This window comes from Prunus persica, chromosome G2 (genome assembly GCF_000346465.2).
Source record: "Prunus persica cultivar Lovell chromosome G2, Prunus_persica_NCBIv2, whole genome shotgun sequence".
Lineage (NCBI taxonomy): Eukaryota > Viridiplantae > Streptophyta > Magnoliopsida > Rosales > Rosaceae > Prunus > Prunus persica.
The window spans coordinates 25462381-25485852 of NC_034010.1; the positions used below are offsets into that span (position 1 = coordinate 25462381).

The 23472-nt window shown below is 36.2% G+C and overlaps 5 protein-coding genes across 10 annotated transcripts; 3 read left to right on the top strand and 2 right to left on the bottom strand.

The window, feature by feature from the left end:
* LOC18786305 lies at positions 979 to 4451 on the top strand. The gene is made up of 4 exons (XM_020556736.1): positions 979 to 2056; positions 2346 to 2517; positions 2781 to 2827; positions 2914 to 4451. The coding sequence occupies exons 1-4, from the start codon at positions 1263 to 1265 to the stop codon at positions 4073 to 4075; spliced, it is 2175 nt and encodes a 724-aa protein (XP_020412325.1). The 5' UTR covers positions 979 to 1262; the 3' UTR covers positions 4076 to 4451.
* On the top strand, positions 6113 to 10449 carry LOC18785890 (protein ALP1-like). The gene is made up of 2 exons (XM_007218192.2): positions 6113 to 6708; positions 9091 to 10449. The coding sequence occupies exons 1-2, from the start codon at positions 6570 to 6572 to the stop codon at positions 10158 to 10160; spliced, it is 1209 nt and encodes a 402-aa protein (XP_007218254.2). The 5' UTR covers positions 6113 to 6569; the 3' UTR covers positions 10161 to 10449.
* On the bottom strand, positions 10337 to 12014 carry LOC18784857 (actin-depolymerizing factor 2). The gene is made up of 3 exons (XM_007218511.2): positions 11868 to 12014; positions 10802 to 11067; positions 10337 to 10707 (listed from the first exon to the last, which is right to left on the bottom strand). The coding sequence occupies exons 1-3, from the start codon at positions 11868 to 11870 to the stop codon at positions 10557 to 10559; spliced, it is 420 nt and encodes a 139-aa protein (XP_007218573.1). The 5' UTR covers positions 11871 to 12014; the 3' UTR covers positions 10337 to 10556.
* Positions 12564 to 16112, bottom strand: LOC18785148 (transcription factor bHLH113). Of its 6 annotated transcripts, none has more exons than XM_020556740.1 (10): positions 15829 to 16112; positions 15315 to 15404; positions 15109 to 15169; positions 14425 to 14546; positions 14138 to 14229; positions 13620 to 13802; positions 13447 to 13527; positions 13271 to 13336; positions 13108 to 13167; positions 12564 to 12930 (listed from the first exon to the last, which is right to left on the bottom strand). In XM_020556740.1, exons 2-10 carry the CDS (start codon positions 15361 to 15363, stop codon positions 12784 to 12786), a joined length of 861 nt encoding a protein of 286 aa, XP_020412329.1. In that variant the 5' UTR covers positions 15364 to 15404; positions 15829 to 16112; the 3' UTR covers positions 12564 to 12783. The 6 variants fall into 6 exon arrangements, with proteins under 6 accessions (XP_020412329.1, XP_007218775.1, XP_020412326.1 ...); XM_007218713.2 differs by having other exon boundaries at positions 13108 to 13164; positions 13447 to 13530; XM_020556737.1 differs by having other exon boundaries at positions 13447 to 13530.
* Positions 18754 to 20645, top strand: LOC18785336 (40S ribosomal protein S15a-1). Its single transcript, XM_007218530.2, has 4 exons — positions 18754 to 18792; positions 19437 to 19577; positions 19691 to 19851; positions 20305 to 20645. Exons 2-4 carry the CDS (start codon positions 19445 to 19447, stop codon positions 20401 to 20403), a joined length of 393 nt encoding a protein of 130 aa, XP_007218592.1. The 5' UTR covers positions 18754 to 18792; positions 19437 to 19444; the 3' UTR covers positions 20404 to 20645.

Consider the following 23472-nt stretch of genomic DNA (forward strand, 5'->3'; position numbering starts at 1 on the left):
CCTCCTGGGATGCCTTAAGGGATCAACTTTGTCAATAATGACATAGAAATCCAACAACCACATCGGCAGCAGCATCTATAGAGAGTACGGCCGAACGGCTATACTCCAAAATAGAATATTTTAAGGGTACAGCCGCGCGGCTATACACCAAAATACTTCATAAATATAAAATTAAAGCTTATATCCGCTCGGCTATACTCCAAAATATAATATTTAAAGAAATAGAATATTTTAAAAGTATAGCCGCCCGGCTATACGCTGTGAATATAATATCTTCTCTTAAAAGTATAGCCGATACGCTGCTGCCTGTTTCACTAAAGTTGTGTTCTTGAAAGCAAACTGGTTTCTAATGCGGATTCTGAAGGGAGAAAAGAAACAATGCGGCAGATAATCTCATTCGGCAACTTACCAAACAAACATCTGTGTTTTCCTTCATCATATCTCTATTTGGCTAATTGCCACAAATCCCATTTGGTATAAGTTTACATTAGTTGAACTTGAAAGAACCATAATAATATTAGATATAATGTTTTTGCATTGGATTTCAAGATCTTTATGCATGTGTTGTTAGCATTTGATGGATTGAGAAATTTATAACCATGAACTGAAATGAAAATCTCAGACCCAATTTTGAGTCTATACAATAATGCCAAAAAGTTGAATATGGCTAAGCTTCTTTTGAGGTTGAGTTGTTGGCTTTGCACAAACTTGTAAGCTCTCTCGTCTTTGATTTGAATTCACTTTTTATAATACATCCTCCCCTGAAAATCAAGGTCAGGGAAAGATGGCCTTGTACAAATAAGATAAGGGAAGATTGTGTCAACGCAATTTCTAAATAAAATAAAGACTTATTTATTGTGGTGCCTTACGAAATCAATATTATACGAAGAAACATAATTATAACGAAAATGATGCCGTTACCTACCTATGTCGAATATGACCTTATCTCAACCCTATTTGTCAAATATAGGTAGAGTAGCCTGAACAATATCTTGTTAGAAATGAATAGATTGTGGAGGTTGATATAAACTTTCGGAATTTGCTTTGATGTCTATAAAATGAAAAAATTGTTTTCGAAACGTAACATGGGTACCTAACAAAAATTGTACAAGTTTTTTTCCATTTTGGGACATGAATGAAGAATTGTTTTGTTTTCAGTTCTCTCTTCTGCTTTATTTCCTTTTCTGCCCCTTTCTTTTGGTCGGAAATTTCCTTTTGTGTTTCTCGGGTACCTAATAATTGGTATCAGAGCCGTTCCGACCATGGGACAGCAGGGATACCCACCGGCGACGCTGCCTCACTATCTTCCACTCGTCTATTTTCCCGATCCTACACTCCCACCGCCATGGACTGGCATGTTCGACGGTAACCTTGCGGTGGTGTACTATTGGAACCCCCAAACCAACGTTGCTCAGTATGAACATCCAGCCTCTTCCAGTTACCCAACCACCCATCTCATCAATTCTCCAATCCCCCAATTTTGGAACTCACATTTGCCGCTGGACTACACAACCAACTCGCCTCACCGTCTCACAACATCGACGCCCACCGATCTTGCTGCACCCTCTAACGTGGGAACCGGCTCCGTTGCACATCCGCTTCATACCTCTCTGGAAATCCCAGACCCAAATTCAAAGCCCCAATCGCTGAAAGTGCTTCTGGACTCTGCAACTCATAAACCCAGATTGTCCAAGCGAGAGAAACGTAGAAAGTTCCTTGCTTTGCGAGATTCAGAGGCGGTGAGTGGGAGTGGCAGTGGTGGTAATTTTGAGGAAAACAAGGACGAGGAAGATAAGAGGGAAGTTGGGTCAGAGGATTTGGGGGATGAGAAGAAGGAGGAGAAGAAAAAGAAGAGGAAGAGGAAGAGAGATAAGAAGGAAGAAAATGGATCTTTGAGTTCAGAGGAAAATGAGGTTGTGAAGGAGGAGGCTAAGAAGCCAAAGAAAAAGAATAAGAAGAAGAAGAGAAAGGAGGCAAAGAATGAGGAAGAGAAGAAGGATGGTGAGCTTGGGACTGAGGAGCAAAGTGTCAAAGAGACAGATAACAGCAGTGATAGGTAATTTTAGATAGTAGCCTTTGTGCTCAATTTGAATTTGTATGTGTGTTTTTTTTTTGTCAACTTTGTTTTGATTATGATATTGTTTAATTTGTTGTTTTGGTAAGTTCAGTTTCTTTGTTCCTATATTTTACCTCAACACTCGAACCGCTAGTGTTTAGTAGAAGATTGGTTGATTTTGTAAGGTATGGGAGGCAATATAGATTGAATGGAAGGTTTATGCTTTCCATGTGAATATATGTTCTGTATTTTGTGCCTCATTCTGTTTGTGTTCTGTCATTTTGTTTAGACAAGCGAATGGGGATGTTCCTACAAAAGTTTTTGTGGGAGGCATTCCTTATTACTCGACTGAGGACGATATTCAAAGTTACTTTGAAAGCTGTGGCACAATAACTGAAGTTGATTGTCTGAGGTTTCGTGAGGGTGGGAAGTTTAGAGGAATTGCTATTATTAGCTTTAAGGTAAGAAATTTTGTATGTATTATTTTCTGCATTTAAGTAAGGTACAATTAGAAAGCTGTGTATTTACGAGTCATATCCAAAGTGGAGGACCAGGATAATTTAGCAGCTCACCACTACTAGACTGTGGTAGAACTAATAGCATCACACAACCTATGAATCAATTTATGCTAATCTTTTGTTTTACGATTATTAGAAAATATAAGTTCATGCTGAATACAAGATTGTTTATCATTTCTCATCTCAATATTCTAATGTTTCTACAGACAGAAGCTGCCGCTAAACAAGCCTTGGATCTTGATGGAGCTGAAATGTGAGTTTGGTTCTTTTTGATTACTCAATTTGTTGTAGAATTGGCCAATTCTCTCGTGATTCTAATGGAACTTCTTTTTGTCTCAGGGGTGAACTATTTCTGAAAATCCAGCCTTACAAGGCAACTCGAGCCAATAAAGTATCTGATTTTGCCCCACGAATTGTGGAGGGGTACAATAGAATCTATGTTGGAAATTTGTCATGGGATATTACTGAGGATGATCTGAAGAAACTTTTCTCAGATTGCAAAATATCATCTATGCATTTTGGTATGGATAAGGAAACAGGGGAATTCCGAGGTTATGCTCCCGTGAATTTCTCTGATAATCTCTCGCTGAAGCTGGCATTGAAGTTAGATCAGAAGGTTGTATGTGGAAGACCTGTCAAGATAAGCTGTGCTGTACCTCTGAAAAGAGCAGGGACCCCTTCAAATTATGCACCTACAAATTCAAGTACCCATTCAATATCAGTAGCCCCAACCACAGGTGCCAATTCGATACCAGTAGCTACAACTACAGATACAGGAGCTGATAATACTGAGTCGAGTACTGTCAGTGGTAAGATAAAGAGGAGGACATGCTACCGGTGTGGTGAAAAGGGACATCTCTTGTCCGCTTGTCCAATTTCAGCAACTATGTTTTCAAGTACCCATTCAATATCCATAGCTACAACAAGAAGTACTCATTCGATACCAGTAGCTACAACTACAAGTACCAATTCGATACCAGTAGCTACAACTACAAGGACCAATTCAATACCAGTAGCTGCAACTACAAGGACCAATTCGATACCAGTAACTACAACAACAAGGACCAATTCGATACCAGTAACTACAACAAGTACAGGAGCTGATAATGGTGGGTTGAGTGCCGTCAGTGGTAAGATTAAGAGGAGGACATGCTACCGGTGTGGTGAAAAGGGACATCTCTTGTCCGCTTGTCCAATTTCAGCAACTATGTTTTCAAGTACCCGTTCAATATCCATAGCTACAACTACAAGTACTGATTCAATACCACTAGCTACAACTACAAGTACCAATTCGATACCAGTAGCTACAACTATGAGGACCAATTCGATACCAGTAGCTACAACTACAGGTACAGAAGCTGATAATGGTGGGTTGAGTGCCATCAGTGGTAAGATTAAGAGAAGGATGTGCTACCGGTGTGGTGAAAAGGGACATCTCTTATCCGCTTGTCCAATTTCAGCAATGTTTTCAAGTATCCATAGCTACAACTACAAGTACTGATTGATACCAGTAGCTTTAACGACAAGTACCAATTCGATACCAGTAGCTACAACTACATGTACAGGAGCTGATAATGGTGGGTTGAGTGCCATCAGTGGTAAGATTAAGAGAAGGATGTGATACGCGTCTGGTGAAAAGGGTCATATATCTTCAGTTTTTCCAAAGAAGCAATCTGCTGATAACAATGCAAGCATGTACAGTGTCCTACGCTTTCCTGTTAACTATATGTTGGAAAAACATATTATCCTTCTCATCAAACTATTATTTGTTCGAATAGGCTGAAAAGCCACAGATTGCCGCCTAGTTTGAGGCAAAGATTTATAGAACTGAGATGTTTCTTTCTTATTGATAAAGAAAATTTTGATTCTTGTCTAAACTCTCCATGTCAAATGGAACGATGAAGTGTTGCCAACGTGGGTCTAGTCTAGTAGAAAAGGGTATTGACTTGTTAGGGTTATCAGGTTCGAACTTTCGTGACACCTTGATAGGGTTAGTGTGTATATGAGAAACCTCCTCCTCTTATAGTTTAGACTAATGATTGTATTTATAAGTTTATTTTTTATTTTCTAAAAAGAAACGATGAATTGTTTTCTCTATCGCTTTTGTAAGTTGTGAAAACTGAATTGGTATTCTTCTCACTGTTAGAGGAAAGTATATATAGAGCCAAGCTAAGCTAAGCTGTCTTAACACTTCCGATATGTTCTTGAAAAGACCAATGATTTTTTCAGAGTTAGCAGACTATGGTTTTCTTTGAAGATGGGCCTAACTGAACCTGAGCCAACCCAACCAAGTACATTAGAACATTTATAGGCCGAAGTACTTTCAGATATACAAAGTCTTGTGGGGCCATGCCCATGTATACTGTACACACATTTTAACGTAGGACAAAAATGGCTTCTTATTTTCTCTAAATAAGATCAGAATTTTTTATTTTTTATTTATAAATAAGATCAGAAAAAGTTTAAGAACACTGGTGTGATGGTTCCAAAACTTATGATATGTCTAATGAGCTCCCAAACCATCATGGATCCTTAACCAGCATGAGCTGAGACGAAAGTTCACTCTATATTTTCTTTCAATCTGTAATTCTTATTACTTGGGAAAAAAAGAGAAAAAAGATTGAACCCTCAATTTTCTCACCCTACCTAGAATGTATGTCTAAATTTTACATAAAATGATTTCATTTACCCTCTATTTGAAAGGAGAAAAATAACTCGGAATTTAGCCAAACTTAAAAAATTGAAGAGGATTTAACTAAAAGTCGGGAGTTTTCTTGAAAATGATATAATTTGGTTATATATAAATTTAATGAAGTATATATTACGGTCTTCAGTTTTTTTTATTGGAAAAAAAAAATCAAATTAGAAGCTGTTAAGATGAGGTGGAGAAAAGCTTGGAACTAGGTTCAAAAGTAAAATTGCAAGGAAAAACAAAAAAGACAGATTTGGGAGCTGGGTCAACCATCATCCCTTCATAAATTATTGACAACAAACATTTCATTTCCTTCTTTCAAGCACGCCAATATTTTTTGGCTGCCATTGGATGAATTTTTCCACTTCAATTTTAACTTTGATTCACCAAATACATTGCTGGTAAAATACTTCAATGTTTGTTTGTTTACAATAATATGTGAGTATCATGCAAACTCATAATTTTTTCATTTACGGCACAAAATAAGTAAATAAATAACAATTGGTAGTGAGTGGAGCTTTGTAGAAGAAACTTTTTTTTAATCAACGAGGGATGGGAATGGCTTATGAGGTCTAGTTTAGTGTAAATCCTTAGATTTATAGATTAATGATTTTAAGTTTAAACTCTGGTGAAATATTGGCATTGTGTGTAAGAAAATTCCTTTTCCTTTCCGATGTTGACAAAAAAAAACCGAGAGATGGTAGTTTCGAACATAAACCTCTTGTAAACTTGAGAAGAAAACTATCATTAAACTAAAAAAGAATTAATATTTTTTCGGTTGTTGAAAAAGAGATATATAATAAATAGACAAACAGAGCGAAAGAAAGAGGTAGGAAGTCCCTCATGTCCAGAACTTAACATTCATTGTCTTGCCCTGAACAAAAATACCAACCCGCGTCACTTGCAATCACAACTTGTTTGGCTCCCTCCACACCTCTCAACCTTCTCCTTCACGTATTTTTCTTCAACTTTTTAACACTGGCATTGCATGCTTTGAAATCCGACAAAATTTAGCACCTGTATTTATATGTCGCGCATCACATATATGTATATATATACAAAGTTACAAACCTTCATCTTCTAACCCCACCCTTTAAGCCAAACCATCTTCTTCCACATATATAACATATATGCATCATGTTCCTTTTGCTCAACATCTCTGTTTCTTCCGTTGTCTTCAAATTGGAGGTTTTTGATTAATGGGTTTTCTCCGTCTCCCTCTGAATTGTATGAGATTCTTTAATTTTCTTGGTTGACACTTGAGCCTTGACTTGCCCGAGTTTGTTTTCTTCAAAGTCTTGAAATGGGACCCGTTAGAGGGATGAAGAGGAGGAAGAAGGCAGAGAAGAAGGTTGACCAGAATGTGTTAGCTGCAGCTGCTTCACTGAGTTCTCAACCCCAGCCCGTCGATTGGTGGGACGACTTCTCTCAGAGAATAACTGGTACAAATATTCTTCAAGTGCTTTGCGTTTCGCATTATCTTTTACTTGGGTTGTTGGTTAATTTGTTTTATTGGGTTGACTGTAAATATATGCATTGGTTTGGCTCTCAGTGGGTATATCTGGTTTGTTGTGTATGAGTATTTGATGATATATTAGGACTTGGGTCCAATGCAGTTTTGAAGAATTGGATTGATTTTATAATGCATGTATGTTTGTTGTGATTGTGCATAAAGGATTAACTTCAGCAAGTGGATTTCTGGTATATATTATTACAATCTAACAGTTCTTAGCTTCTGTTGATTTGATTTATCGCGCTCTGGTTTCTCCTACCTCATCGATATTGCTCAGACAGAGCACAGCATGCCTAGTGTGGTGATAATTGAAGCCACCATTTTAGGTTTTCCTTGTATCAGTGAAATCTAATGACATAGGTTAATACTCAATTCTGGTGTTAACTATAAGATTGAGTTTTTATATTTATTATTTCCTTGAAATAAAATGATGCAAATTAAGAACTTTGTTAGCAGTTTCCTGATTTATAATTCTGAAAACGATCAAGACTTTCTTTGCTGGTTATGTTATTGTTGTTTTGTTGATTTTTAATGTCTCTATTAGCAGGCAATCCTGTTAGTGTTTATAAGGGAAATTTGGTCTAAGTATGTGCTGAAATTCCAAAACAGACTACATCTAGTTCTCAATTATTAGATTGTTAGATTGTAGTAATGTATGATGATGTATGTTTTTCTTGAGATAAGATTGCGGTAAACATTTATAGTATATGCATTTTCTTCTCTTCAGCCTTTTTGTATATTATCTTGATACTATCAATTCAGGTTCATCATCGTGAATATGCCCTGTATTCTTGATTAGATTCTGGAAAGCCTGTTTGTATGCTTGACCACTGCTTACTTAGTTACCCAACATATAGTTATAGGGATCTCTTGGCATTGGCTTTCAATGGCTTTTGCTTAGTGTTGTGCTATTTCCTAAGAACAATGTATGTTTGGATGAGGGGCCACTATAATTGAAAAAGTAGCCGTCCTGGATTCTTGATTCTAACCCTTATTGGGATTGGACTGGCCAAAATCAGTTCTGCAAAAAATTGAAACAAAGTGAGAGAACTGATTTGGAAAACATTTGTAGGCAAACAAAGAACAATCTGGCACATATGTTTTGTTTTCGTTGTGTCCTGAGATGACAAGATTAGGTTCAGAAGTCTCATTTGTTAGTTGAAGAGTATTTATTCTGATGAGATGTTGATAAAAACTGTGCTCTTTATCTTCTTGTATGTTAAGTTAATCTATAAATTTCAAATTCTGTTGACAAAGATATCCTCTAGGTTTGGATTGTTCTAATTTCTTTGTTTAAAACAATACAAAGTGCTGTTCTTTAATGAAAAAGGTGAACTTATTGCACTTTTCTGTACTTTTCTTATGAAATCAAAATATGCAGACTTCTCAATTGAGTCTTTCCAATTACAAATGAGATAGCTTTCCTACAGAGCATTTATCTCTTATATGCTGCTCTGTTAAACATTTTAGGGGGATCCATTGTGGGAAGCTCTACCATTCCTTGGCCTGATCAGGTGGGAGAGTAGTTCACAGAACTAAAAAGCTGCTTGTTTAGTCCAAAATGAGATTATCAGTATGCTTATCTGGATAGAGTAGGTAGCATAATCATTAAAAATGATGATGGGAATCTAGCAAACTAATTTTCTTTGGTAGAAGTAAAAAACAATCAGTTGTTGTGGTTTGTAAAAATTTAAGAAGAAAAGGAAACAGTAAGCAAACGAAGACTGAAACAAAGTAGGCAAACGAGAATAAGTACAGTGGCGTTATCTGCCTTTTCATTTGGTGTTCTTTTAGTGTTTACAAATATGCTCATTTTATCATGCATTCAATGATTTTGGTTTGTGCAGTCTTATTGTTAAGAAAGAAAATTTTCCCAGAATAAGTTTGAGGTCTCCTGCTAGTTGTACAGCAGAAAGGCATAAGGTTTTAGCGATGTGATTATACCAAATACCTAAAGCCCTGAAAGATTAGCTTTCAAACATTTGCTTAACGAAGTAATTATTAGCAAGGAATTGATTTTTTTGTAATAGTTTAGCAAATAACTTTTTTCAAAAGTCTTGCTATGTGAAATGACTTTTGGTTATGTTGTTGTGTGAGGAACTTAAATTTGCACCATCTTCTTTTTTGACTTTGCTTGTGTTCGAGTCGACTACAATTTGGACTATATCAAAACTCTTAACTCTTGCGATTAAATGAATTATATCCTCTTCTACAAAGGTTTCTAATCTTTTGGTTCTGCTATGGGAATTGACATAGAGGTTCTGAAAACTCACATTGATAAATGATTATATTTTTGTTCTCTACTTTCTAGGCCCTTTATCTCAATCAAAATCAAAAGATAGAATGAAATTTGAATCTGTCTTCAAAGTTTCGAGAAAGACATTCAGTTACATCTGTTCACTTGTAAAGGAAGATATGATGACTAGCAGCTCAAACTTCAGTTATTCAAATGGAAAGCAGTTGTCTCTAAATGACCAAGTTGCTGTTGCTCTTAGGAGGCTTAGCTCTGGTGAGTCCTTAGTGAGCATCGGTGACTCATTTGGGATAAACCGATCAACCGTTTCTCACATTACCTGGAGGTTTGTGGAAGCAATGGAAGAAAGAGGGCTGCACCATCTTTGTTGGCCTACAAAGCATGGTGAAATGGAGGAGATAAAGTCCAAGTTTGAGAAAATCCGCGGCCTTCCAAATTGTTGTGGTGCAATTGACATCACACACATCCTGATGACCCACCCTACACCGGGCTCACCAGATGATGTCTGGCTCGATTGCGAAGAAAAATGCAGCATGATCTTACAGGCAATCGTTGACCCGGATATGAGGTTCCGTAACATTATTACAGGATGGCCAGGAAGTTTGAGTGATGAGCTAGTCCTTCGGAGTTCAGGTTTTTTCAAGCTGTGTGAAGAAAGAAGTTGTTTAAACGGGAAGAAGTTGGTGCTTTCAGAAGGAACAGAAGTAAGAGAATACATAGTTGGAGATTCTGGTTTTCCTCTCTTGCAATGGCTTTTCACTCCTTACAAGGGGAGAGAGCTCTCAAACTATCAGTGCGAGTTTAACAAGCGGCTCTCTGCGACGCAGATGGTGGCGCGCAGGGCGTTGGTGAGGCTGAAGGAGATGTGGAAGATAATTCAAGGGGTAATGTGGACGCCTGATAAGAACAAGTTGCCAAGGATTATTCTGGTTTGCTGTATTCTGCACAATATAGTTATTGATTTGGAGGATGAGGCGCAAGATGAAATGCCCTTGTCTCATCATCATGATTCTGGTTACCGGCAACAAACTTGCGAATCTGCTGACAATACTGCCTCTCTCCTGAGAGAGAAGCTTGCTATTTACTTGTCTGGAGAGAAGAACCTTGCTTCAGTCTTACCTGGTTGAAATCGGAAATCTTATAATATTTTGGGGAACTTGCTTTTGTAGAAACTTTAGTTCTAAATATAATTTTGGCGGAATGAATCTCTCGCTCAAATTGTGTTTCTTTTTCACATGGGTTTTTTTAAAACATAATTGAAGGGTTTGCTTTGTTTCTTTTGTCATGCAAAAAACGATCGATGTTATTGGCAACAGAAAAAATATATATTTATATATGCAAGCTGGGCAAGAAATCCACACCAGAATGAGGTAACCAATAATCCACGAATTACAAATCACATTCTCAAAGGCAATGCAATACAATAGTAAACCAAACTCAAGTCCATAGACTATAAACAGGTCACATAAAAACCACATAGTATAGAGATGACCCCCTCCAGTTGCTGAGCTGATGCTTAACATTCAAGTCGCCCGGCTTCTAATAACATCAAGGCCCATTTCGGTTGGATCGGTAGCTTGCAACTCTACCTGAATACCGTCCAACTCTCTCTTAAACCTGTCCTTCGAACTAGCATAGATCATTTTGCTTCTCACCTTCGATGTGTCAGGGGACCTTCATACATAGATCTTAGAATGAGTGCCCCGATCAAAAGGAAGATAAAAGAATAATTACAATCAGAGTCAAACTCTAAAAGTCTAATTATTACCAAGCAATGAAAATAATCCGGCTCTTCTGGCAGTTCTCCTCAGTCACATAATCAAAGTCATAGACAGCGTATCGGCATTCATCAGCAGGGAGGCTTGCAGAGAAATCCTCGTAGCTATCAGCTGGTTCACCCACCTTTTCCACTATAACCTGCTTTTGCTTCTCCTCTATCTTGTACACTATGAAGCGGTAAGTTCGTTTTGCCTTCAATTCTAAAAACTTTAGCTTGCATTCATCATGCACAGCCATCCCAGACGCTGCGTTTGCCTGGAGAAATTTAATCGATACCGAATTGCATCAAACACCAACAAAGCATCACTAGAAATTCCTATAATTACACCCAAAAGCTTCTCCAAGCATAACTGTTACATATGCACCCGAAAGTTTGACACCAATCAAAATCCCAAACATCCTAAAACAGAACACACACTGCTTTTCTTCCCCTCGGCTTATAAACTCTCACTTCATAGTTCAAACTACAAATGCTCATGAGTGTCGTCAAGCATATCATAATTCAAAACTATTAACAAAAGTAAAATGAATGATGAAGCACAGGCATACTGATATACTTACCCTTTAAAAAATTAAGCACCACTACTACCAAGCAAAAGAAAAAGCAAAAAAGAAATCCATATGAAGGAAAATCCTGAATATAGCCAGGAAATAAAATCTTAGGCTGAGTATTTTTAGCCATTGCAGTAATCATACCATATGTGAATCAATCAAAATCAAAATGCACACTGGCACTGCAATTAAGCATGAAGACAATAACGAGAGGCTCAAAAATTGTAGAAAATTCATGAATCAATCATGATCAAGTAATTCGAATCATACGATTGAATATCACGACTGAATTGAAAACTAACACGCTATCTGACGAAACTTATACTCCACCACAGACGAATTTCACGAATTTTTCCCAATCAAGCAGTCAAAATTACTAAGATCGAACACCAAAATCGCAGAGATTATACTAAAGAGAATCGTTAAGCAAACAAAAATTTAAAATAATAACACTAGCATGCAAAACCCTATAGAGAGAAGACTGAAGTAGAGGAAGTACTCACCATTTTCCCGAGAAAATGTCGAGGTAGAGAGAAATGGCGAGAAAATCTAGGGCTCAGAGAGAGAGAGAGAGAGAGAGAGAGAGAGATGGATAGGCCTAACGGTGGGGAGAGGGCAGCGAGTCGCGCCTTGAAAATATGGAAGGCCTTCGCGGTCGGTAGCTCCTGCTAATATCACCGTGGTCGGTGATCCAACCATACGAGGACACGTGTTGTACGTTGTTGAATAGCGTGCAATGCGAGGGATGGCATGTCCCTTTACGTCTAATGTGGGTTACTTGGGGGCTGCTACGACTTCGTTTGCCTTCATGGATTTGGCCCAAAATAGTTCCTGGTCCAACATTCCATGCATGTTTTTTTATTTTTTTTATTTTATACAAACGATATTGAGAAATCGGGAATTAAACTTAAACACATGACTTTGATGAAACTATATTTAAGCTAAAAGGAGAGTACCTGCATAATTTTTTTTTACTTATTTGGTTAAATTGTGTTTATATTACAAAGGAAAAAGGGTCTCATTTTAATTTATGACCTTGAATCACTCAAAAATGTCACGACTGACTTACTTTTTGTTAAAGAACTACTTGTACATCTTTTCATCTCGTGTTTGATCAAAATAGCCAATCTTTTTGTTAAAGAATCACTTGTACATCTTTTCATCTTAACATTCGAGCTTTGTTCTTACTCTCTTTGATATCGAATAAAAGGAGTATGAAATGATGTAATATTAGGACTTGCCCATAAAACCGAAGCTACTCAACACATCACCTTTTGTTATAATTAAGTAACAAAGTGGGGCAAAGGGACCTCTCTTTGGTTCAAGATTAATATTCTCTCAATTCCCTCTTCAAATCAACTCTAAGAAGGAAGGGATTAAAATTCTATAGTTCAAAATAGTTGGGCTGGTGTTTATAGATCAGTACAAGTTATTAGCTATGACAATTTTTCTTGATGTAGCAGCATGATCAACACCCTCTTCCATGGTCACTTTCTGAGTAACAGATACAGGAACCAAACAAAGGCCTTTGCTTCTGAGGTCGAGCACCTGCCGGCTCCCACATTCCTGTTCACAATTCCCAATATAATTTGTAAGGAAAAAAATTCAGGGTTAGAGGGTAGAAAAACTTGTGTGAAATGGTATGACGAGTGAAAAAGTTATCATGCGTAGAATAACGTGATTAGCCGGGATAGCAAAACAGTGCTATCCCCGTTCCACGCACAAATTTAAGTGATTGCCTACCTGTGTGTGAAGAACTGCAGCATTCTTGTATGAACTACTAAACATCCTTAGCAGATTCTGCTAAAAAAAAAATTAAAAACAAAAACAAAACCCAAGAAACAAATTAGCACTAAAATTTATATGCAGCATAAAGAAGTGAAGATATTGTTAGGTCTATATAAACCTGAATTTGTTCTTGAAGTAGCATGATATAAATGGAAGCCTCTTGAAGAACTGAGGCAGTGTCAGTCTGCAATGAGTTCAGAAGCCTAATGTAATTAATTTGCAGAAAAACAATATTTTTTCTATAATTAGAAATCTAGATATAATTTTTTTTTGTATATTCTGCAAACTGCTAACCTTGCCATAGGGGGAAACCAGTTTCTGAAGAACCGTGATCTTGTCACTGAGCTTTTGGCTTCTTCTCACAGGCGCATGCAACTTCTGGCAAAAGCAGCAAAAGCTCAACAACAAGGCCATAATAACTTAAATGAAGAGATAAATTAATGTTAAATTAATTTTGTTTAACAGACCTTATTGTTTTGTTGTTGCATTGAGGTTTCTTGGAACTGTTGATGCCATTGTTGTTGAGAATTTGTCACCTTGCTTCTCTTATTTTGGTTCCATTCGTTTAGAGCTGTCTTGTCACCAACCAGACCACCAAGGTCATCAACCTCAATTGGACGTTTCCTTGCATTTTGTATGGCCTGGAAATCCTTCAAGGGAACAAAAAGAAAAAAACCAGAATAAAATTAGTTCTAGGATTTGTTATCACCTCAGTTGTATTATTGTATAAATGTGTGGTCCAAATTGATAATCGAACAATAGAAGATGAATGATTGTCTTGTTACCGAATTTACTTTTCGTATTTTAACTTAAACATACATAAGTATACAGTTGTCAACTGTTGATTTGTGTGAAACCTATCGTGACACCCATATCAACAACTAACAATCATGTGAAGTAAATCGCTTGATATTTGAAGTGAATTGGGAAGTCTTGCTAGTTTTTTATTAAAATCTTAGCTACCAACTAAAGAAGATCAACATACTGCTTCAAATTGGGGAGCTGAAATCTTCTTGTCCAGCAAGACTGGCTGCTGGGAAACACCATCATGGTATCTGAATGCACCAGATGGATAAGCTGCAATCAAAGAAGGTAATTCATTAAACCCAGAGTTCTTGCGAGTCAATTATTAGAGTTTACTAAATTACAAAATGTTTGATGAGGGTAGGTGGCAAGGACAAGAAAAACTGGGGAAAAAAAATTTAAAATTAGGCCAAATTAGAAAAGTTGTTCCTCAAAACAGAAACATATGGATAGGGAAATAAACCAAACCTGGTTGATAAGCAAGGAGGGATGATGACTGCAGAGGAAGAGGAAGAGGAAGAGAAAAGTCGTCTCCAGCTCTGCTATTTTGGTTGTCACTTTCGAATGCCTTGGACCCCATGTAAAACCCACTGCCATATTTGCCATGACCAATTAACTTCAGTTTCTTTTTTTTCTTGAAAGAAAGAAAGAAAGCAGAAGAGAAGGTTGCATTATTGTAAGTGGGGTTGGGGGCCTAATTAACTTATTTTGTAGAGGCAGCATTTGGATAAACTGTGATTGTACAATTACTTTAAATGATCCCAATAATGGTTTTGATATACTTTGTTGTGAAGTATTGAAGAGAAGATAAATCAGTAAATCAAAGCTAAGCTTACCAAGAGAGGTGAATTCTAAAACATTTTCTACTGCTGGAGGGACGATTATCAGTCCCGAGATTTTTTTATTTTTAATTTTTTAAAGACATTTTCTATTAAGAAATGCGATAACATATTAAATCACTACACTAGTATGGAATATTGATGCATACAATTACTTTTTCAAACTTATTTGTACATTTGAAAGATATAGAAACTATGGAAAAATAATCCCTGATCATTTTAAAGACTGGTATAATTTTTAAAGACTGGTTCATATGATTTCCATTAAAAAAAAAATTGGGATACAATTTTGAAAGGGAAAAAGACTACTTACAGTCTTCTGTTCATGTTGACTTGAGCATCCCAATTTGACATCTGAACTTCAATATTGTTTCCTGAAGACACAAAACAATCACTGGATGGTTACGTAGAACCATCTTCATCATATACAAGTTTCTGCAGAGCCCAAATGCCCTTGTGGTCAAATTAAACAATATCAATCTATGCTAATTAAGATTTGTAAATTGTAATGATCATTACCAAAGTTGTAAAGATGGAAGGGTACAGATGGAAGAAGAGCGTTTCTCATTGAGCCCAACAAATCCACTTCTGCAGAGACAGATAGCCCTTCTGTTGATGTTTGCACACACAGATCAGAAAAGCCTTATCTTGCCAAAGTGATCCTATCAACTTCTAAACACAGAAAATGAAAACACATAAAATAAAATAAAAAACCGAAGTTGTCAAAAATGTTGTCTAATTGGAAGCACAATGCATGCACACAGAAAATGTGGCCTTGGAGTTTCGTTAAAATTCTTAATCAAACTAAAAATCCAGCACCAAGCACGATCGAAAGAACGAAAATAAAATCCCAGTATACCAAGAAAAAGTTACCCAAGGAAGCATTGATTCAAAGAAACTAATTAGCCCCAAAAAAACCAAAAACTTTAAATATCAAACTGGATTAAGAAATACACAAGTCAGAACTGAAATGGCAAGATTTGGAGCCCAAGATTACTCTGAAAACATGATTCAGAACCGACTGAATTCTCACCTCTGATCTCAAAAAACTCTAAACTAGGAAGGGTTTGCCAGTGAAAGAGCCAAGACCAATGAGATGAGAATTTGTCCAAAGGTGGAGGTATATATTCTGCAGTGGAGGTGTGAGCTTCGGGCTCCTTTTGAGTGTAGCAACGGTTCTTATCCTTAAAGAGAAAACGTTGGGAAGACAAGGTTATATGTAATTGGTAAGAAACTGCATGATCATGAAAGGAATATGAAACGTCCAGATGACTCAGAACCTTAAATTATATAATGCCATGGGGCGGCTCTCTCACTCTCTCTCTCTCTCTCTCTCTCTCTCCCCCTAGCTACCAAGTTATCTGTTTGCTTTCGCTATCACTTAACTTGACTTGCTTTCTATTAATAATATGCCTCGAAAATGACTGGTTTTTTTTTTCCAGCAATTGATTTGTATAAATTTAATCACGCTGCCATAGTCAAAGCTTAATCGTATATGTACAAACAAGATGATGGAAAGTTAGATAAATGAGTACATGTTGACTCGGTTTCTGTTCTGTTCCAAACTCTGCATCATACACAGTTTTAAGTTGATCCTTTTTTTTTAAAGCTATAAACTACCAAAGATTCGATTAGTTCCGTGTGATTACACCACCGTACGTAATGTTACTAATTCACTTCATAATATTATGCAACAACAGACTGTCACACCTAAGAGGGAACTGCAAAATGAGGGATATACAGTGAGAAGCTAACAATTTTGGGTCACTTACTGAAATGAAATATGGGGTTTAAATTTTGGTCATTGCTCTGTTTTTGGCATTTGTGAGAAATCAATCCAGATCATATATGTTTGTTTCCGGAGTCTGTCACGTGAACGAGTCTCAGAAGCCAGTTCTAATTTGGATATAACAGCTAGAGAAAACTGGCTAGTTATACAACTTTGGAAGTCTCAGCTGGTAAGCGAAGGAGGTCAGATTTGCTACTTTAGTACTTGGTCTAATTTATCTGCTTTAGCTGGTACTTTTGAAAATGAAATGTTATAAGTGTGTACAAACAAAATACCATAAAGCCATCTTAATTAGTAGATCATGAATAAGCCAAGGCTGATCAATATGAAAAGAGAGAACGTTAATGTAAAAGGTATACACCTGTGACATGTAAGTTTCTCTCGAACGTTAACGTCAAAGGTATACACCTGTGACATGTAAGTTTCTCTCGAACGTTAACGTAAAAGGTATACACTGCATAACATATATAAATTTCTCTCATTGCCCATAGTAAGATAAAAAGAACTCATAAAAACCAAGAATTATATGCAAGTCAAGAATACAGATAAACAAACCTCTCCTAATGTACTTTGTCTTCCAGTGCCTAGGCTCATCGAAGCTTAAGTTTGACCTCTTCCTACTATGGGGTTGACCAATGTTCATACCCCATACAAATGTACCTGTAGAACTGCAAATTAACAGCATCATCATCTTATATATATATATATATATATTACTTTTAATTAATTTCCTTTGCAACTGCAAGTAGTTCTTGTTTGGTTGGTGATTCTCGGACCGTCCTTGATGTTAATTCTTAATTAATCCTATATTAATTATCAATAATTTAGTTCATATAAGATAATAAAGTAAATATTAGCACGACTAAATAAAGTCCTATAACTGTTGTTATCTTGAAATCTCTACATGTTATGTTTTTTTCTGTTTTTATTCTCCGGAAAATTAAATAATTATAAATAAATAAAAACTAAGTCAGCCTCCTGTCTTTGGTGTGCAAAATATTAACAATCCTCAAAGCGACTACGTGATGACATGTGGACAATTGTTCAGCGTCCAATGTGATAATCAAGTTGGAGTAATTTGCATGGTTTGAGTCTGTGACTGCAGAAAACAAACCTTATTCTTATGTTGTTATTTGAGGGAGAGTTTAAAAATAAAAAATAAAAACATTATGGTTGACCAGGTGGAAATTCGGGAGGTCAAAGTAGGAGATTGTCATTTAGGTCTTGTTTTCAACCTTGAAAAAATGAGTTGAAATTCATTTACATGAATGAGTCTTCTTCCCCATGCAAATATATTATTATGAGATTTTGCATGGTCTACGGTTTGGGTGTATATTTTAATGAGCTTTGTGAATCTATACGGTCTGTATTTTTATGAAGTCAATCCTCTCTCTCTCTCTCTCTCTCTCTCTCTCTCTCAAATCGAAATCCAATTTATTATAAGTTAGCCATATGAATGAATCGTCATGTTTACGATAACCATTTGCAGGCCTTTATATAAAAGGAAATGCTACTTCGCATGCACATATAATTAGTGTTCTAGAAACAATTAATAATTCTATGTTATTTTGAAGTGAATAATAACCACAACTTAATTTGGTTTTGTTGCCGAAGTTTGGAAGGGAGAGTAGGAAAAACTCACACACAGGTATCATGAGAGGTTTAAAAAATAGAGAATTGTGAATGATACATAAAAAAGTTATTATGGACTTGTTAAAATGCAACTTTTCTCTAACATTTTCATACGAGAGGAATGCATGATGACTTTTTAATGTTAATAATTTGTTGAAACATATTATAAAAAGTAAAGTTTTATATTTATTGTGACATAATAAAATGGGACTATAAACTCATAACTATATCACTTAATTTATTCCTCAATCTCAGACAAATCATAGTAGTAATCTATTCACCAATTTCAATCTCCTTTAATAACCAAATACAAATACAAGTACCCAATTTGGGCTGCATAATTCCCGCCCGAGCTTTAATGGGGCCGTTGCATGAAGACAATGGGCCTGACAGCGAATTCGATCCTAAGGAAACGACGACGTGTTGAACCAAATAAGGGTCCGTAAGGGCAATTCAGTAAAAGGCGCCCTCATTCCCACCAAATATATGTGCTCGGTTTCACTAACTCGTTCCTTCTTAAGCCCTAGAAACCCTAGCTCTCGGAGGCGCCTCTGCTGATATTGCGCATCTTTTCTGGTACGTGAAGACTTCACTCTAAAACTTCATTCTCTTCATCAATAAGTGAAACTGTTTCGATCTGTGTTCCTTTTGAGGCTCTTATTTGTTCATGTATGACCCTTTTCATTTATTTTGGATGATTTTTTGAGGTGTAGAGTTGATCCTAACACATCTAGATCTATTGGATATTGCTTTGATCAATTTGGTTTCAAATATGTTTTGATTAGGCGCCTGTGTAGTTGTGATTTATGATTTGATGTGTTTCTCTGGATTGAAATGCTGAAACTTTTTTTCTGCTCAAGGCCAATTGTTTGTTTTGTGTTTTATTTTTGTAGGAATAGATGTTCTGGAATTGGGTTTAACAAATTATGAGTCTTAAACAAACCACAATAGTTGTTTATTGAATCTTGATTAATATGTTTGACCCAGCTAGAAATGGGAAAAGGGATCAAACTACCAATATGGTGGTTGATTGCGTTTATTATATAATTAGTTAGACTGTAAGATTTGACAAGTGAATCTGTGTAATTCTGGTCCCATTGAGTAGGAACACATTGAAATGAGGTTTCTAGTTACATGTTTCTGTTTGTCTCATTTGTTTTACTTGATTTTTTTGGGTGCAAAACCCGATGATCTTAATGAATTCTTTTTATAACATGCAGAAGCGACAATGGTGAGAGTTAGCGTTCTGAACGATGCGCTCAAGAGCATGTACAATGCAGAGAAAAGGGGCAAGCGCCAGGTCATGATCAGACCATCATCCAAGGTCATCATCAAGTTTCTTTTGGTGATGCAAAAGCATGGTATGTATCTTTTATTTAATTCTTATATTCGCCACTTAAATAATTTCCCAGTTGTTTCTTAGTTGAAAATTTTCTGATTATATAGACATTTATGCTTTTGTTTCTCTCTATAGGATACATTGGTGAGTTCGAGTATGTTGATGACCACAGGGCTGGTAAAATTGTGGTCGAACTGAATGGACGGCTTAACAAATGTGGGGTTATCAGCCCTCGTTTTGATGTGGGTGTTAAGGAGATTGAAGGCTGGACTGCAAGATTGCTTCCATCTAGACAGGTTAGCCAGTTGTTATCAGTTAACTATTTCAAGCCTAGAAACGTGTATATTTCTTGATGGGTTCCTGTTGAGTAATAACATTGTAGTTTGGATTCGTTTAACATGTATATTTTTTCAATTAATTTTTAGAATGTAGAAAGATGTGCAGGATTAGGTCATTATATTTGGTTGATCATGTTAGTGGTGGTGATTCATATAGCTCTGTAGTTGGTTCCCATTTGAATCAAACGTTGAGATATCCTGTAATATGGTTAATGTGTTATAGTAATCTAGAACCCTTATATCGATTTCTAGTCTGGTTTGGATGTCTCATTTGATTCCCTTATTATATCGATTTCTAGTCTGGTTTGGATGTCTCATTTGATTCCCTTATTGCGTTTCATGGTGTGCAACTGTGTCATTGTGCACATAGCTTATTCTGCTGGGCTTATGGTTTTTTGCTTGAACTTGCAGTTTGGATACATAGTGCTGACAACATCTGCTGGCATTATGGATCATGAGGAGGCTAGGAGAAAGAATGTTGGTGGTAAAGTGCTTGGTTTCTTTTACTAGGCAAGGTTTTTTCCAGGAATGAGAATTGAGTTTTCCCGCTAATGAAGAGCTTTTGGGTGTACTTTTGAACATCATAGGTTACTTCTATGTTTCAATTTGTGTTTGTTTTGAATGCTAATAGAGGTTTTTACTGGAATGTTATTTGCTAGAATTTATCTTTAAGTGTTTGGTTATCCATAGTGCATCTGGTGGTTGTGGCCTCAGTCTTAAATTATCTTATGAAATCCAACATTTTTGCATCCCGCAGAATAATTTTGAATGGCTAGGTTTTTATCGCAATAATGAATGAATAGAAGTTGTTGTGTTGCAGGCGGTGCTTTGTTTTCTGCATGTCATGTAGAGACGTTACTTTTCCGGGTTTTAATGGTATTTGCTTATGCATATGGTTTTCAAAAAGGAAATTAGCATCTCCTTACCGATCAGTTATCTGCTATTTAAATGCGGTGCAGTATGACTACAATTTCTGTTTCCCTTGCTGTCTACTACATACATTTCTTGGGTGGGCTTGAGAATTATAAGAGCCGACGAATTTTATTTTTTTGGCTTCAAAGTCAGAGAATAAAAAAGATTTTATTCATGTTGTAATGATTCGTTCTCGAGGTTGTTGTCAACCTTTCCACAAAGTTTCGTCATGGTCAAGTTTGGGTAATCAAAATTGCTTGTGCAGACTGTAAAACCATCCAATTACTGATACGTCTTCAGTTTAAATGACATGGGAAATGATTTCTCATCCAATCCTGTCCATAAATCAAACAAGACCTAAGATTAGGCGGGCAATAATCAGGGACGTTCAAATTCCAATCCATTGTGTTCAAGCAACTAATTCGTCTGCTATTTTTGTTTCAATGATTCAACAGCGAGTAATTCGATCTGTTATTTAATGTTTTTTTGGTCTAACATGGGATTCTCAGCTTAAATGGTTAAGAGCTTACAAGGGACTTGGGGGAGCTTAAGCTTATGCATGCGACATGGTTTTGTTTATTTTTTTTCTTCATCTTCTTCAAGGTTGGTTTAAGGTTGGCAATTAGCTTTTTTAGAAAGGAGGGGAAGGGGACAAGAGTGATAACCATCAAATCATACAACTACTTTTTTTCGTGCTTCATGTCCTCTTAACATCATTATTTGCATCGCTTTCAACCTCTACTCAATTAATGGTCCGCATGGATCTTAGACATCCCACAATTAAAGATTCATGCTGTGGTTAATATAAACACAAAAAAACACACTATATATAAAAATTATTACAAAATTACATACAAACCCAAGAGAGAGAGAGAGAGAGAAAAAAAAAAAAAAGGAAAGAAGAGAGAGAGAGGAGTTATGTAACGTTTGAGAATACAAGAGAGAGAGACTACATGAACCAGCCGAAGATCTTTATTAGGAGGAGAGAATGCTAATGAAATAGCATTAAGGGAAAGAGAAACACAAAGAGAAACACACACTTGTTGAAAAACTGCCAAAGATCTGTAGTTGCCCTACCATCAAATCAAAGCCAACATGACTTGTTCAAGTTTCAATTAGCTAAGCTTTCTTTGTCGTCTGCACTGCATCATCATCGTCGCCTTTGTTGGTAGTAGTAGTAGTAGCAACAAAACCACCAACTTCACCACCGACGGTATCACCGCCGCTCCCGACTTCCATCGGTGGCCGGACGACGAAGAAGTAGCAGAGATGAATGAGATGATGCAGAAGCAACAAGACGAGAGAATGTGTTGTTGATAGATGTTGGAAGAGGTTACAAAGAAAGAGCAATGTGTTGTGACGTTTTGTAGGTGCAGGGAAGGTGGGTGGAGGATCTTCTCAGCATATGCTCTAAGCATAACTTCCTTTTGTGTTCCTTTCTATAGTACCTTTTTCCTCACTGTTCATTGTTTTCAATTACTCTTTATTATTTTTTATTTTGGCTACAGTGTTCCTAACTCTTGATCCAACGTTCTAAATTCGAATTTTATAACTCTTGATCCAACGTTCTAAATTGATATTGTCTAACTCTTGTTCATTTGTAATGTATTTTTTTTAATTATAAATAAGCGATAGTTTAAATTACAAAGGAGGGGGATTTCTCATATACACACTATGATGTTATAGGGATTCAAACTTGAGACATCTAGTTTGCAAGTCAAGTTCCTTTTTCATTGGGTTAGACCCCATTGACTTATTTTTATCATTTTTCAATAACAAGGAATTCGACATAAAATCTTTTGATAAATTTCAAATACGTGCAATCACTCGCAAATGTTTTAACTCTTCATTTATCATATTAAAATGAACATGGAGAATTTTGAAAAAAACCTTCCCTTTTAAATTTATTTGATTTATCAAGAACTCAAAGCAACAAATTATTAAATTGTTAAGCTACGTGAGTTTTTGGGCTTCTTCCGGACAAGATCCAAACGAGGTTAACAACTGGGCTCCAAACTTAGGCCCAAAAGTTCCAAAGATGAAATGTTGAAATTTAGACGGTGAGGGCCCAACGGGGTTTAGCCTAATAGAAAAAGAACATTGACTTGCAAACGAGAGGTCTCATTATCGAATCCCCAAGGCATCATAGTTGTGTGTGTTTGAAAAATCCCCATCTCTTGTAGTTTAGATTATCGCTTATACTAAAAACAAAAAAGATAGTAGAGGGGAAATTGATAGTTTGTATGCTTAATTTTTCAAAAACAAAGTTGAAGGTACGAATTAAAAGTACCGTACAAATTCAGATGATAAATCAATAGTTAACCCTTACAATTTTGTCATAATATGAAAAGATGTTAAATCATTAGCTCCATGTTTTTTGAACTTGAACTTTATCTATCAAGAAAAATATATATCTTTTGAACTTGATCTTTATCCATCATTATCCTATACAATCAATTTGAATTTCTTCGAATTTGGTATTTGTGTTTTATTATCCTTTTGCTGTGAATTTAATAAGTATTTTATCATATCACCAGATTTTGTTTATTAAAAAAAAAAAAATCAATGTGGGGATCCACTTTTCTAATTTTGTGCTTAATATTTCCTTTTTCATATTGGAAATACACACTGGATTTTGCTCAATATAAAAAAATATTAGGTTAAAAA